The 15155-nt window shown below is 39.9% G+C and overlaps 1 protein-coding gene across 2 annotated transcripts; it reads right to left on the bottom strand.

Annotated features, from left to right (window-relative positions):
- Positions 1-9381: 9381 nt before the first annotated feature.
- Positions 9382-14820, bottom strand: rps19 (ribosomal protein S19). 2 transcript variants are annotated; one of them, XM_058400130.1, is made up of 6 exons: positions 14744-14820; positions 13988-14064; positions 12677-12777; positions 10557-10740; positions 10365-10439; positions 9382-9436 (listed from the first exon to the last, which is right to left on the bottom strand). In XM_058400130.1, the coding sequence occupies exons 2-5, from the start codon at positions 14062-14064 to the stop codon at positions 10370-10372; spliced, it is 432 nt and encodes a 143-aa protein (XP_058256113.1). In that variant the 5' UTR covers positions 14744-14820; the 3' UTR covers positions 9382-9436; positions 10365-10369. The 2 variants fall into 2 exon arrangements, with proteins under 2 accessions (XP_058256113.1, XP_058256112.1); XM_058400129.1 differs by having other exon boundaries at positions 10385-10439.
- Between the last annotated feature and the right edge of the window lie 335 nt (positions 14821-15155).

Raw genomic sequence — 15155 nt, 5'->3', positions numbered from 1 at the left:
GCTGAAAGGGTGAATCTTGCTAAGGTGGGTCACTTTATTACCTTAATCCTAATGTCATATCTCATTTATTAAAAATGAAAAAGGTTGAGATTTAAAAAGGTCTAAAAGGAACATCATGGAAAAGGGTATATGGTTTATATTTGGCTCTATGGTTAAAATGTTAGATTGTGGATAACGAGGTCATACCAGCACCACCAAGTTGTTACTGCTGGGGCATTAACCCTTTAGCTGCTCAGCTGTATAAAATGAGATTAATGTAGATTAATGATGTAATGTAGATTAATGATTAATTGCTCTACATAACAGTGTATGTAAAATTTACCTTTATGGAATTTGTCAGAAGCCCTTATCTCAATCGACTTACATATATCTCATTTATACACCTGAGCAGCTGAGGGTTAAGGGCATAGTTTAAGGGCCCAGGGGTAGCATAGTGGGATTTGAACACTTCCAGACCTTTTGATCAGTAGTCTAACATTCTACTCACTGAGCTGATCACATATTTTGTTATCAGTTGTTAGAAAAATGGACATATGTAAGAAAAAAGTCTTGTACTTCAAAGCTCGACCCGTGCTGAATTTCAATCACTGAAGATCAAGCTTAACTCTTTTTTCCCAAAGGCCAAAAAAATTGCATTTGCTCATGTTCCTTGTGTCCGTGTCCTGCATTAAATTTCTTAGTCATGTCGCACTCCGTAGTGGTGTCTAATTTGAATTTGTAGGAAATACTTCTGTTTTTATCAGCTTACTAGGGGCAATATATTCACAGATAAGATCCAAAAAAAACAAACACAGTTAGTGTTTTTTTCACTGAAATGTTTCTATCTTCCAAGTAACTGGCAATATCTAACCTATTTCTGCTCTCTGAGATGCCCCAAGTTCACAAATATCTTAAATTTAAAGGTGTTATCTTCAACCACTAATATTCTGACTAAGGTTATCCAACAGAGGGAAAACAAACCTCTTACACTGAAATCCAATAGAGTCGTGACTCCTTTTATATCAGACTTGCGACAATAAAATAATTCATTTGTTTATACTAATTAAAAATGTCCAATAAGTTGATATTGATTCCACCAGTGGAATGGAACACCAGTGTACTGGTAAAAAAAAAAAAAAAGGCTTAACCATTTCACTTGACCAGTATTCACAGTATAAACATAACCTTTACACATGATCAGACAAAGACGTTTGATTCAGTTCAATATGAATTAAAATCATTGTCTTCAGGATGCAACATTAGGAAAATTTGAAATGCACAGCATGTAGGTTATAGTATTTGATGGTACTTCATCTTGGACACGCTTGAGTACATTACGGCGTATTATTACATAAGACATTGATGTTACCATTTGTTGTATTTTGCTTTAAACAGGGTTAGAACAGTCACATCGACTCAATTAACCGACAGTCGAGTTTAATGGTCGTAATTACCGGTGTCGCTTTCTCATACACCACATTGTGGAGGATGTGACCTTTTTCCATTAGGACGAATCTCATTTGAACCGTCTCCTAGGATACCGTAGCAGTGTTTATGTGTTCATTGTGTAAGGAATCATTTTCCGTTCGTCAGGTCACTGTTTAAAATGTTGATTAAATGTAACTAGGCGTGTTCCTAATCCATTTCCTAATCCACCGCTCGAAGAAATCATTCGCTTTCAATGAATCAAGTAATTGTTTTTCCAAGAACCAATCAAATTGCTAGAGAGCCATGGCGACTGTTCTGTATCAGTCACTGTTCTATCATGAGCTGATAAAGAGCTCAGGGTGTGGTGTGTGATATCCCTGTGTGGTAAAGTGACATATAGAAGGATATCAAACTTGCGACTTTATTTCCCATCATACACAGAGGCCGCATCAGATAACAATGGAACTTAACAGTGGACATTGGATCAAAGCAGCTTTCCAGAAGTATAGAAACATAGGAAAAAATATAAAGTTTAAAGTTAAGTTACTATTTACCCCTAACGTTTATCCCTAATGAGCAAGCCTGAGGCGACAGTGGCAAGATTCTTGCTCTACTCAGGTTTTTGAGCATGTTTGCCCTCTGTCATACTGTCTGTTGATCATCTGACTCGTGCCGGTTACTGTCTTGAGACTTTGAGATTTGTCTGTAAATAAGTATCTCTCTTTCACACTCTCTCTCTCTCACTCTCTTATAGACCAATCATAACACTATGACCACCTATTGGTGTTGGTCCCCCTTTTGCTGCCAAAACAGCCCTGACCCATCATGCACTGTGTATTCTGACAACTTTCTATCCGAACCAGCATTAACTTCTACAGCAATCTGAGCAACAGTAGCTCGTCTGTTGGATCGGATCACACGGGCCAGCCTTCACTCTCCACGTGCATCAATGACCCTTTTGCCACCCTTCAAACCATAGCCACTGAATCAATGGAGCCTGTTTCTCTGCTAAATACTTAATCTGTACATGTCTAGAATTGCACGTGACACATGCAAGCTACTAAATTTGGGAAAAGCACTTGTTCAGAGAGGTTTTTTTTCTTACACTTAATAACTTAATGCTTCTCCTTTTTCAGGATTTTCCCCAGATGACTAGCTTGTGTGGACTGTACAGTCTTCATGTTGATGGTGAGGCAAGTCATGTTTTGATATAAATAAACCAATTATTGGTGCACTTTAAGTAATTGTTGAAAGCAATAACATGGACACCAGCTCGATTAGTTTAGATTTATTTAAAGCAACTTACAGGGAAATCAATTTATTGACTGTATCTATTTATGTCTTTCCTTGCAAACTCAAAACATTGGCATTACCATCATTCTTGCTCTATCTCTACAGTACTCTGCTTCTCATGGCCTCTGTAGCTCCTGACATACTATATGATTCTAAAAACACAGTGTTTGTTTAGTTCTTCGATTTCATGTTAAACATGTTTCATGTTATTGGCCTTCTTGCTGTTGTAGTAGTTTTTTAATATTTCTCCATGTTTCTGTCTTCAAGTGTCACCTTCCATTCATAAGAAGATAACAGACTCTTATTCTTTTGGAGAACTTTTCTCTGAAAGGTATCTGCTTATTGCCCTCCAGCACACGCTACATTGCAGCCCTTACCAACAATTCTAAATCATCTGAAGAAATGTGTTACGAGAAAGAAACCCTGCAGGAGATGATTTACAATGGGTGGGAAGGGGCTGCACTGTGGAGTTGGCTGGAAGGCAATAAGTAAATACCTTTCAAAGAAAACTTTGTCCAAAAGAATAAGAACATATTTTCCATATAATATACTGGAACATATGTATCACTGCAAATATTAAAATTGCCTTATTATTTTGTTTTACCAATGCATAGCAATAATACGTAAAGATTAGTAGAGCAATTAATATCAAATATAGTGTATTTAAGCTCATCACATTCAAAAGAAACATTCAATATGAAGTCTAGAATGTGTATTACATGCATTTGTTTATAGGCATAGCAATATTTTTCAATAATAATCAAATAAAACTTCTAAAAAAAACAGCATAATTATAACAAAAACACTCAAACGTCATACAACTAGTATAATTATAACAAGTTCAAGCTTACCGAAACAACAGTTGACTCTTGAGGCGCATTTTATCATTTTATCATTCCTGCAGAAAGATCTCCAGGTCATCTCTGAAAAGGAAATTAAACGTAAAGCACTGTCTGGAAAGCTGATTGTTCTAGACATTTGTGAAGGATCTTGTCTTTTTCATATATACTTTATATATATACATATATATATATATATACAGATATATATATATATCTGTGTAAAGTTTAAATTACCTTGAGAGGAACCAGGCTCAGAAGGGAACCCATCCTCATTTGGTTGATGCTGGACAATAAATAATGTAAAAGTAAATAAATAATGTCCTTTCTACAACAGCAAACAAGGGCCCATGAGGAACTATTAGGTCCTATACTCAAGACCACCTCTGTCTAGTCCAAGACCACCACTGTCTATTCCAAGACCAGAACCAAGATAGAGTGAAGATTAAGGGCCATGAAGCCAAGTCAAGTTTGAGTCCTGATGAAAGAGGGCACTGATGCTTCAGACTAAAGCATTATTTTCCTTGGTCTTGGTCTTGGCTTCATATTTCTAGTGTCTTGGTTTGTTACCTACCAGCCTGCTTACCTAGTACCTGCCAAAAGTGGTCCAAAGTTGGACGAGCGGTAAAGCAGGGTCATGTGCACTGAAGGCTATCCTATCTGGTCCGATCCCACAGTAGAGCTACTGCAGCACAAATTGCTGAAAAAGCTCATGCTAGCTAATGATATAAAGGCTATAACTTATTGCATCTGGGGCTGCATAGCTGCAGGCTGGTCAAAGTGACCATACTGATTACTGTCCACTGCTGATAGCACCTATGGAGGCTTTCACTTGAGCAATTGAGGAAGGTGGCCTTTTTGTGGACACCGAGGTTTACTTACCTGAAAATAAATACTGCACCTGGATACATCATGGGAAGAAGGCAAGCCAACGGAGGCAATGTGACTCTCTGGACATTGATCTGCTGGGATCCTTAGGTTCTGGCATTCATGTGGATGCTACATTAACATGTGCCACAGACCTGAACAGACTCTTTCATGGCAACAGTATTCCCTTATGACAGTAAGAGTTCTCTCAGCAGGATAATGCTCCCTGCTTCTCTGCAAAAAAATTGTTTAGGAATGGTTTGTGGAACATGATAAAGAGGTGTTCAATTGGCCTCAAAATTCCCCAGAACTTAATCAGATCACGTATGTGTAGGATGTGCTGAACAAACAAGTCTGATTCATGGAGGCTCCACCTCACAACTAACAGAACTTGAAGGATTTGCTGATAACGTCTTAGTGTCAGATACCACATCAGACCTTTAGAGGAAGTGGTAAGGCTCTTGGTGGTTGGTCGGGGTTCAGGCCCCAGCACCACCAAGCTGCCACTGTTGGACAGTTGAGCAAGGCCCTTAATCCTCTCTGTTCCAGGGAACTGTGCTCTGACCCCAACTTCCTCAGCTGGGATATGTGAAGAAAATTATTCCACTGTGCTGTAATGTATGTATGGCGATAATAAAGGCTTGTAGAGTCCATGCCTTGATGGGACAAAGCTGTGGCACAAGTGAGATCTTAACAATATTAGGGAGGTGGTTTTAACGTTATGGCTGAGTATACTGTGGCATGATGCTAAGCAGAGGATCTGTTACCACTCTGAAGAACATTCTTCTCTAATAACAGCATGACCCAAAGTGTTTCATTCCACGGTGGTTTGCCAATCATTACATTTCCACTCCGCAAAACAGGTTAGCATTTACCTTATAGCAGCTATCAACACTCATTCCCTCTCCATCCTCTCTGTTTCATCCTCTGATGTTAATTAGAGAAAAAAATGTACAGCTTATCGTGTTACTCTCTAATTGAGTGTTGTGCTAGTCGAGACCTGTCTCTGTCTTGTCATAAACCCAGATGAAATTTTACTCGGCCTTGCCTCGGTCTATGAAAATTGGAAATATTTTTCTATGAACAAGTACTCTGGTCATCTGCCACTGCATTTATAGGTGTTATATAGCGCCTATAAATCCCATGCATGCTCCCAATGCAGCACTTGCTAGAAGATTAAGCTAAGATTTATATATCTGATGTTTGTCATGTGTACCTATTTGTATAAAATGATAATACCAGAGTAGATGGGATATTTTAATATGTCAGGTTAGGAAGATATACATCCAATGCATTAACACATCTGAGCCTTGGTCTTGTTTTGACATGGACTCGGCCATATGGTGTTGGTCTCGTCTCGCTCTTGACTCTGTCTAAGGTAGTCTAGACAGACACTAGACAAAACACAACCTCTCTGTCCTGTGTCAGGATATGTAAAGGTAGCTTTACATTACACAGCATGGAAACTGGAAGATGTCATATCAATGTTTAAAGTTGAAATCTGTTTCTGTGGATAGTGGTAACCATAGAAACCGGTTGTAACCATAGAAACAATAACAAGCTCATTGACATGAACCATGCAGCTGGCACTACTCCCGTATCTGCCGTGCTTTAATACAAACACGAAGCTATACGCAATTTACAAGGCTTGTTCTGATCCTGCCAAGAGGCGTGGCTACAACTCAAGCGAACAAATTAGTACTGAAAGGAAAGAAGAGAAGTCACATCTACAGAATATCATCACCCAAATCCTTACAATGGCACCAAAAAGCTGCAAATGACAAATGTGTGTGTGTGTGTGTGTGTTGTGACTAGTGATCCTAATGCAAGCAGGAGCACAAAACACAACCACCAGCATTCCTCAAATTCTCCTGCAGGCCTCAAGGACATGTTTATCTGTCTCTCTCACTCCCAAATTAAAGGCTGAAAGAGAAGAGGAGAGGGGGACGAATGGAGGAAGGAGGAGGAGTTCAGGTGTTCAGAACAGCTGGAAGAGGAAAACATACACTGATTCATATTCCCTGAGACATCGAACTCGAATGATGAAAGGCCTCTCTGTGATCACTGGCTCTATTTAAATGAGTGTCATACCTGTGCACACCTACACACACACCTACACACACACACACAACAGAGGCATAATTTACACAGAGTCACTCAGCAACCAAGCACACACTGTCTCTCTCTCTCTCTCACACACACACACACACATCTTTGTTGCTCATCTGAATACACAGTGTCAGGCAAACACAGTATATCCAAACAGCAGTGTTAACCGACACCCAAACATGAAGTGTCACTCTGTAGCAAACACAGCTATACCAACACAGAGGGACGGCATCACTGAGTCATTTCAATCCAGGGGGTTTCCTGTTGGAGGGCAAGGTCAGGAAAAGTACCATCATCATCATCATCATATAAAATCAGATATTTGATCCGCTCATCCCATCATGATATAAACCTTGACTCTATTAGCTGTTAATTACCTTGCTAGTGTTTTTTTTTTTTTTACTACAATGTGCTATAATAAACACTTCAGTTTTCATTTTAAACCTTCCTGCAAATTCTTCCAGTCGAGTGCTAATGGAATGTTTCTAAAGTCTTTTTCCTTACAAAAATATTCCACCTTCCTGGAGCTGAAGGTTATCCTTTAACACTGGAGCTATATCTGTAAACACCTCTGAGGCCCAGAAGATATACATGGAAATCCCTAGTGTTAAATTAACTTGTTTTTTTTACCCAGCTGGATTTTATATGAACAGTGTACGGGTTCATTTTTCACAGCCGATGTTCATTTAGACCTAGGGATTTGGTGGCGCTGCAGGCCAGCAGTTTATCAGTTTGAAGAGGTTAAAAGATCGAGTTAATGAATATTATGCTCTGCAGGCTAGTTACTGGTTAATGCTATATTGCTGTTGGAGCAAACTAAAAACCTGACCAGGGTTCCAGTACACAGAGAAAACATAACACATTTTAGTCCTGATATAATCTCAAGTCTGTATCAGATTTATATGTCCAAATTAAGAAACGCGAACCACCGACGGATTGCTGTCTAGTACATAGCACTGGAATGATAATACTGTATCCTATATATAAAAACGCACTTACGGCTCCAGCACGGTGCTTTGTCTCCCCCTGGTGTTCACTAGAGGCACTACAGCAGTTCTATTTAATGTAGCCTGAGCATGTAAATCATAATGATCCGATTATTGATTGATTTACTTGTTTATTATAATACTGACTGTATCGTTGCTTTTATGTCTTAGGAAATGTTTTTAAAAAGTCAGCTGTTTGTCAAATGACCTGCATTAACATTAATCCATGATCTAATACATTATCCATGATCTAATCTAAATAATCAGATAATTAACACACCCTTCAGGATTAGATGCTGGTGTTAGTATATACAGGGGAAAATCAGATCACGTGCACTGGATGGACTGGTATCACTGTATTATTGCGTAACTGCGCTTTCAAGTCCTACTAGGAAGTTCATATATACAAGTTGGGAAGTAGTAATTACATCAGTTGTGTTTAAGACACCTTGCTGGGAGCAAGAAAATATCACGTATCTAAAACAGATTTCCGGTCAGTTACAGACGTTACGTCTATTGAATCCACCATGTCTTTGCAAGAGCTTCAAGAAAACCCAGCGTTTTCCCTACTCGTAATTGCAACTTTGTGGTGTCTCTTTAACTCGTAAATACGATCAGAAGAACCCACTAATGGAGACTAATCAGAGGACTGGGATTGAGTCACTCTGCAGCTCATCAAAATCAGGGGATGCATTAAAGTAGATAGACTCTTAAAATTTAACCTAGATTGGCTGAATTTGATGAACACCAGGGAACTGAACCCTGTGTCCCATATTAACCAGATGGTAGGTTTTGTCTGTTTAGACTGTTCCACATATCAGTCTATAATATTCTCATGAGCTCCATGAAGTCCATCTACAGCAAAATCATTGCAGTCAGTGCTGAGCTGGTGGAGTACATATAAGCTTGCACATGTGTGAATATTATGAACATTTAGCAATGTAGAGGATCTCATAAGGCTCATTAAATCAAATCAACATTAGAGTACTCCTTCAAAATAATTTTAAAAGCTTCCTGTCAACAAATAGTTGTTTGTCCTTGCTAAATAAGGAGAACCTTATAAGAAAGTTTACAAAGTGTCAAGTACCAGTAGGAGAAATCCCTGTGAAGTGGTGACTAAAGAAAACATGGCAACTGTTTTAGAAAATGAACCAGACCCAAGAACTCAAATGTAGTATAAATATCAACTGCCTTAGTGTGCCGTCCCTATGAAATACTGACTTGCACATTAAACAGCGAAGCCTGTCTGAAATCCGTAATTAACAGTAGTTAATCCAGGCCTCAGGGTGGATGGAGAGCTTGATAATTAGCTCCTGGCGGAGTGGGGTTATGCTGACAGCAAGACTTGAAACTCTGCATAGCAGCGTGACTCCAAAACCAGAGCCGAGATCCCTGCCTCAATTCCACTGCTGCGAGCATTAGAGGGCACTGTTCCCCCAAGAGTCGCCTCGGTGGGCAAGCCTACAGAAATCACAGCGCTGACCTTAAAGTACATTCTTCTAACTACCATTCAATAAAGAAAACGAGCCTGCCAGGAAAATGAAACAAATTTGAAATGGATGCAATTATGGAAGAAGAAACTGGCAGTCTAATTCAGCGCTCGGGGGACGGAGACACTGTGCAGGACGTGACTGATGCAACCTTTCTGCAGGCCAATTCCAACTTCTAACTGCCTACCTGATTCATAGCAACTAGAGCACCTTCAAGCAAGTCAAGAGCACAAGGATTCATTTTAAGGTGGTGGTTAACGATACAAGATATTCTGAAATCAAGACTAAAAGCTGACCAACAGTAAAGAAAAAAATAATAAATCTCTTGCACAGTCATTTACTTTAACCATGCTTCAGAAAACTCTAACCACAGATCACACAAGACAAGAATTCGAGTTCTCAAAGTTTATTTTACATTTCAAGACTTCTTGCTTGCAGCTGAAACCTGAGAAAGAAAAGGGAGAGAAAAGAGAGAAGTCATTAATTGTGTGCCACTAAACACCCAGGACAAACATTTATAGGAGCAAAAAAGCACTTATGCAGCAACCGAGCAAAGATGGCTGCTGGGGCAGTGTGTTAGGGGCTGGATTTCTACCCCCCGTTAGCCACCCTTTTCAAGTAAACATGGTGTGGCATTTTCAGTCAAGTCACTCATCGGCTTAAAACAGTACCCTCAAGAAAAGGTTCAAAAACAGAGGAACATTCCAAGTTGCCCACTGGTAACCCCGTTGTCAGGGGGCTGAGCAGATGCACATATATAACCCAATTCTCTTCATGCCGCTGGATATCATAGTGAGCACGACTCTAAAGCTAAAAGTGCAGCACTATGCGATGCGCCCCAGAAATCAGGTTAGCTTATCTGAATTCAGCTCATTATGGAGATCAGGCGGAACAAAACGCTGCCATACGCCTGCTCAGCCAGCATGAAATTCAATCGACTTGTTTACTTCCTGCAGCCCTGGACTGTCATAGCACAGTGACGGGCAGTGACAGGCCAAACAGCAGCTTGAGCTTTTGGGGTAGGGGGGCTGGTTCCTGATGTGTCTTTAAGCCTCACCATTTGACAATTATTGCATCACAGTTCCTGTTGTCTGCTGAAACTTTCAGCAATGCCCTGGCACACCCAGCTTAAGGTTTTTAAAGTGATGGATGACTGCAGGATTCAGGTTATCATTCCTAATGTGCATCTGGACCGACTTCACCAAGATGAATACTGATCGGATTTCTGCAGCCTGGGGAAACCTGCCGCGTTTCTCATTACTGGGTTTAACGGTCCGTGGGGTTCTGAGACTTGGACCCTCCGAGTATGGCACGTAAGATTCTGTAATTATGGTTCGAAAACTATAAGTATAGCTAGTTTAGAGTACACTAACAATATTCAGTGCATCTTCACCTGGCCGGCGATTCTATCCAAATCCCTGGTTCCCTGTGGGGTCAGTCTGCGCCCACTGTGAGAAGAAAAGAGTCAGCTTGGTTAGAAACAAAACTGTTCAAACCTCAGACTCAAAGGTTTTAACTATTGCCTTCACACAAAAAAAAATCCTTGAGTATAAAATTCTACTTACCCGTTGGGGTCTTTCTCCACCATCTTAAGAGCCTCCAGGGCCTGGAGCACTTTGCGAGCCACGTTCTTGGAGCCCACACTGAAGTGAGAGGGGCACACGCCGTTCCTCTTACGGCCTCCATAGATCTTGATCATGGAGCCTACGCCGACACCACCACGCAAGTAAAGGTGGCGTGCTGTGGAGGCTGAGAACAGAAATGGGGAAAACGCGAGTTGATTAGATAAACCATATTCACATTCAGTTCCAGCTTTGGGGAGCAGTAGTCATCATTAACTATTTACAGTCAGGATGTCATCAACACTCTTTACACTAGCCACTGAAGGCTAAAAATTAAATGAAACTAATATTTCACCCAGAAATGTTTTGCGGGTGAAGTTTGTATCTTCGGATTGTCCTAGTAAAGCAATAAGGCTAGCATAGTTGAAGAGTTCAGGAAGCTTAATGCTGACAGCAGAACATTGTCCAAATTACACTTACTGCAAAAGACAATGTTTGAGCAAGTAATACCATTTGTACATGTTGTATACTACACAGCATAAATGGGTCTCAAGAAGAAAATTACATTCACAAGAGAAACTGGAACTCAGTCCTTCAATTCACTTCTGACATGATATTCTGCCTTTAATATCACCAAATATTTCCCTGAGGTATAATAATGCACCAAGGAAAAATATTCCAGCTTCAAAATGGCTACCTCTAAGTATACAAACTCATTTACTATACATACTTTGTTTTATAAACAAGTTCCTGAAATAAACACAAGGGCTTGACTCATTACAGGAGGCAAAGTAACTTACTTGTTAGATACATTAGACTGGCGACTTCTTCAAACATTTGCAGATCAAATACATTCGCAGTGAGGGAGCAATTATGTAAAATCTTATCAGTGACCCAATTTTCACTACAAACCCCTTCACATGCAGATTTTATGGTCTTCTGTTATTGAGTAAAGTCCATGTTGAACAGCACTGCAAAATTTACAGAATCCTGCATGTTCCACTAAAGGTGACTTATGGTACACTTTGCTATGTTTAGGTGTGCATGCAGTCCTTTAGCACAACCTTTTACTCTGAATCAAAGTAATGACAGTCCTGACATTGGTTGCGTTCTCCCGTTAAAACGTCGTCTCGAAACACTCTGCACCACCGCACATTTCAACTTAATTTTTTCTATTTTGTACATATTGCTACTTATCACCCGACAGGCTCCGAGAAACAGCCTTGTCACAGGGAGCATCATGTAATTGGAAACACTGTGCCAGATTATGGATAGTTATTGTTTAGATTGGTTAGACTGTTCTCCTGTCCAGTGAAAAAGCACCAAATGCCAATCCTGCTTTGTCTGAAACGACACTGCAGTTTAGGTTTCTTACAGGGCTTTTCATACATAAAATTATCCCCTTCTGTGCTACTGCTTATATTGAAAGAGGTACAGAAGATCTTACATTTGGAGACTATAAAATCTACTTTGCAGACACACCAAGCAAGTTTAGAACGACCACATTTTATCAAACCTCAAATATTGATTTGGCTCAAATTATACCATTAATCGAGCAGAATGTAATCACACCCAAATCAGTTGGTCTAACCATGCTCAATTCCATAATCTGCTGGTTTTAAGCCGACTACTATGGTCGAAATATTCTCAAACCTTAGGTCTAGTAACCAGAAGACTAGCTCTGCGTTTTCAGTTAAAGCTTTCTAACAGATATAGTTAAAGTCAGAGAAAAAAAAGTCATAAGGATGAGCAAAATGGGTGTGAAGAGAAACAGTGTACAGGACACAACATGCATGACTCAAGCAGGTATCGCCTGTAAAGGCTTACACCAACAAGTTAACCATGATAAATAACTAGAACGTCCTATTATCCGTTTCAGGAGCAGATGAATTCTAATTACATATGCAAATAAAATTCAGTGTGACTCATCAAATTTTGCTGCATCCAGAAAAAGCAATTATTAGAATTGAACAAACTTCACATGGCTCAATTTTGGTCTTTTGAACTACTCCGACAGCCAAAAAAAATTACTGTTTTAGTGATGTAAATAGATTTCAGCTTCCTCTCTGCACAAATTCATTTTTTATCTAACTGCAATTTATAGAAGGTTAATGAAAACTCACCAGCTCTGATGTAGAACCAGTTGTCATCGCAGGGTGCCAGCTCCTTGTGTTTAGCCAGCTTAACAATGTCCACCCAGTCTGGCACCTTCAGCTTTCCTGACCTGGCACAGAACAGACACTATTAACTCCATCACAGAATCCACATGCTGTATTGGTAGACTGATAGAAAATGTGTGAAAGACACCCAACATGTTCAGAAGATTATTATACTTTGAAAGTGTAATATGAAGAGGAATGCCTCTACATCAGCAGCAAAAACTCTTCTTCTATAAATTAAGCACAATAAGAAGCCTACAATTGACAAAGGGGCTTTTCTCAAAGAAAACTACATTTAATTGTTGTGTGTTTCAAACTTGAAAATAAGCCACAGACACACATCCTTGAAGATGTCCTCAAAAAGCCCTGCCACGCATGATGAATCAACCAACACACCAATTACCACACAACATACACCGGCATTTTATAGTAGATAACAGCAATCTTAAGGCAGGTCTGTAAGGTATTACCATTTACACGAATCCTGGGGTAATTTCCTATTTTGCAGATCTGTGTTCGGAATTTTAGCCCAGCTACATGTCTAATTTTCAACGCAGATGTCCAGACGTTACACCGTATGTTGCATTTGCACACTTCGACTCATTTAACGGAGCAGAATTAAGAAAAGGTCCAAAACACTGATTGAAGGAGCTGATATAAGGGCAGTAGCAGGTAAAGCATTAGTTTGTGTTCAAAAAGGCACAGTGTAAACTTTAACATTCTAGAAATTACAGCACAGAGGAATTCTTTTCTTCATATATCCCAGCTGAGGAAGTTGGGGTCAGCGCACAGGGACTATGATGAGTTTAAGGGACTTGCTTAATTGCCCAACAGTGGAGCTGGGTGGTGTTGAGGCTTGAACCCTGATCTTCTGATGAACACCACAGAGTCTTAAACACTCGAGCCACCACTGCCCATCAGTGAGTTTCTAGAAAAGACATAACTACAAACTTGGTCTTTCTGGGGTAATTTTACTGTTGTCCAGATGAGCGTCTCATCACTGAGGAAACGTAAAATAATTTAACACAGGACTAACCTGATCCAAAGAGGGCTTTTCAGAAACAGGAACTTTTGAGTGTAAAAAGCACACAAATTCACTGATCTGGACATAGCTAAAATCAGCTTATACCTCCTCCACATAAAACAAAGGGCATAATCTGTTATATCTGTATGATGGAACAAACTCTCTCTGAAGCACATTCATCACTATATTAGTGGATAATCACAGACACCAGTGAAGATGCTGAACCTTGTGGACTAGGATTCAGGACTTACTTCTTCAGGAAGGCAGCCAGCGCCCGGACAAACTCCTGCTGGTTGACGTCTTTTACTGTTACACCACCGCCTGGCATCTGAGAAGGAAAAAATACACAAGTGTTACTGTAAAGCTGAGTGATGGAGGGAAAGCCGGTCAGTCCAGCTAACGAGCTAGCTACACTAAACCTTAGCCGAGGAGAATATAACAGACAGTTAGGGTAATACGAACACTACCGTAGCTTTACAGGTCACGTTAAGGGAGTAAATTATACCAAAAAAAAAACAAACCTTTATGTATTAAACATTTTGTGGGTCAAACGTGCCTCATCACTTTACATTGCTCAGCTAGCTAGTTTAGCACGCTGCTCTCCACACCTCACATGTGAGGGGCTAAAAACAGCAATGGAGCCAAGAGCAAATGTTATTTTTAAAAAAGATTCAAGGAGTAAATACACATTTACAACTAAAGCGAGCTGAATAACACAGTAAACGTTAGTTATAATCACGATATTTCCCACAACACGCACAAGAGATCAGTTACAGCTTACTAGCGCACAAGGCCTATGCTAACTGCTAACGCACGGGCGCAGCCATTGAAAGCAGCACGCGTTTATTCTATTATTTCCAAACTGAGCCATTATGGCGTAACCTTTCATTGAGCGAGATGTTAAGAAGGTATACAGTGAAGACTTGAAACCGTTTCGTGCGCGTTTCTAGCACTTGAAATGCCAAAATATACACTTTAATCGGGGAGAGAAACGCATACTGGTTTACCTTGCTTGCGGACAGCAAAAGGAAGAGGGTTTAACGGGGTTTCCGATTGGTGTTAACAGGGGCAAATCGCGTGTGCCATCGCGAGATTTTGGAGCACGATATGCGCGCCAGACCACAAATATTGTTCATTTCTGCGCAGGCAGGAAAAAGAGTTGTTTAATTGCACTTTTGCACCCAGTAACCCCTTTCAGCTTAAAATAAATAGCAGTGCAGAATTACTTCCCAAGCATAATCTTACTCTTCTATTATTATACACATCCTTTAACTATGTAGACTATTCCTGCTTTTTTATTTTCTTATTAGAGCCATGGTGCTTTTTATTCCTTAACCTGTACAATAGGTCAGAGCTGACATTGTTTATGAACTTTTTAGAGTTATTGAGTTTGGATTAAATCCAAAAAAGAAAAAAAAA

Source organism: Hemibagrus wyckioides, linkage group LG01 (genome assembly GCF_019097595.1).
Source record: "Hemibagrus wyckioides isolate EC202008001 linkage group LG01, SWU_Hwy_1.0, whole genome shotgun sequence".
In the NCBI taxonomy this organism is placed as follows: Eukaryota; Metazoa; Chordata; class Actinopteri; order Siluriformes; family Bagridae; genus Hemibagrus; species Hemibagrus wyckioides.
This window is presented reverse-complemented; position numbering and strand designations above follow the sequence as displayed.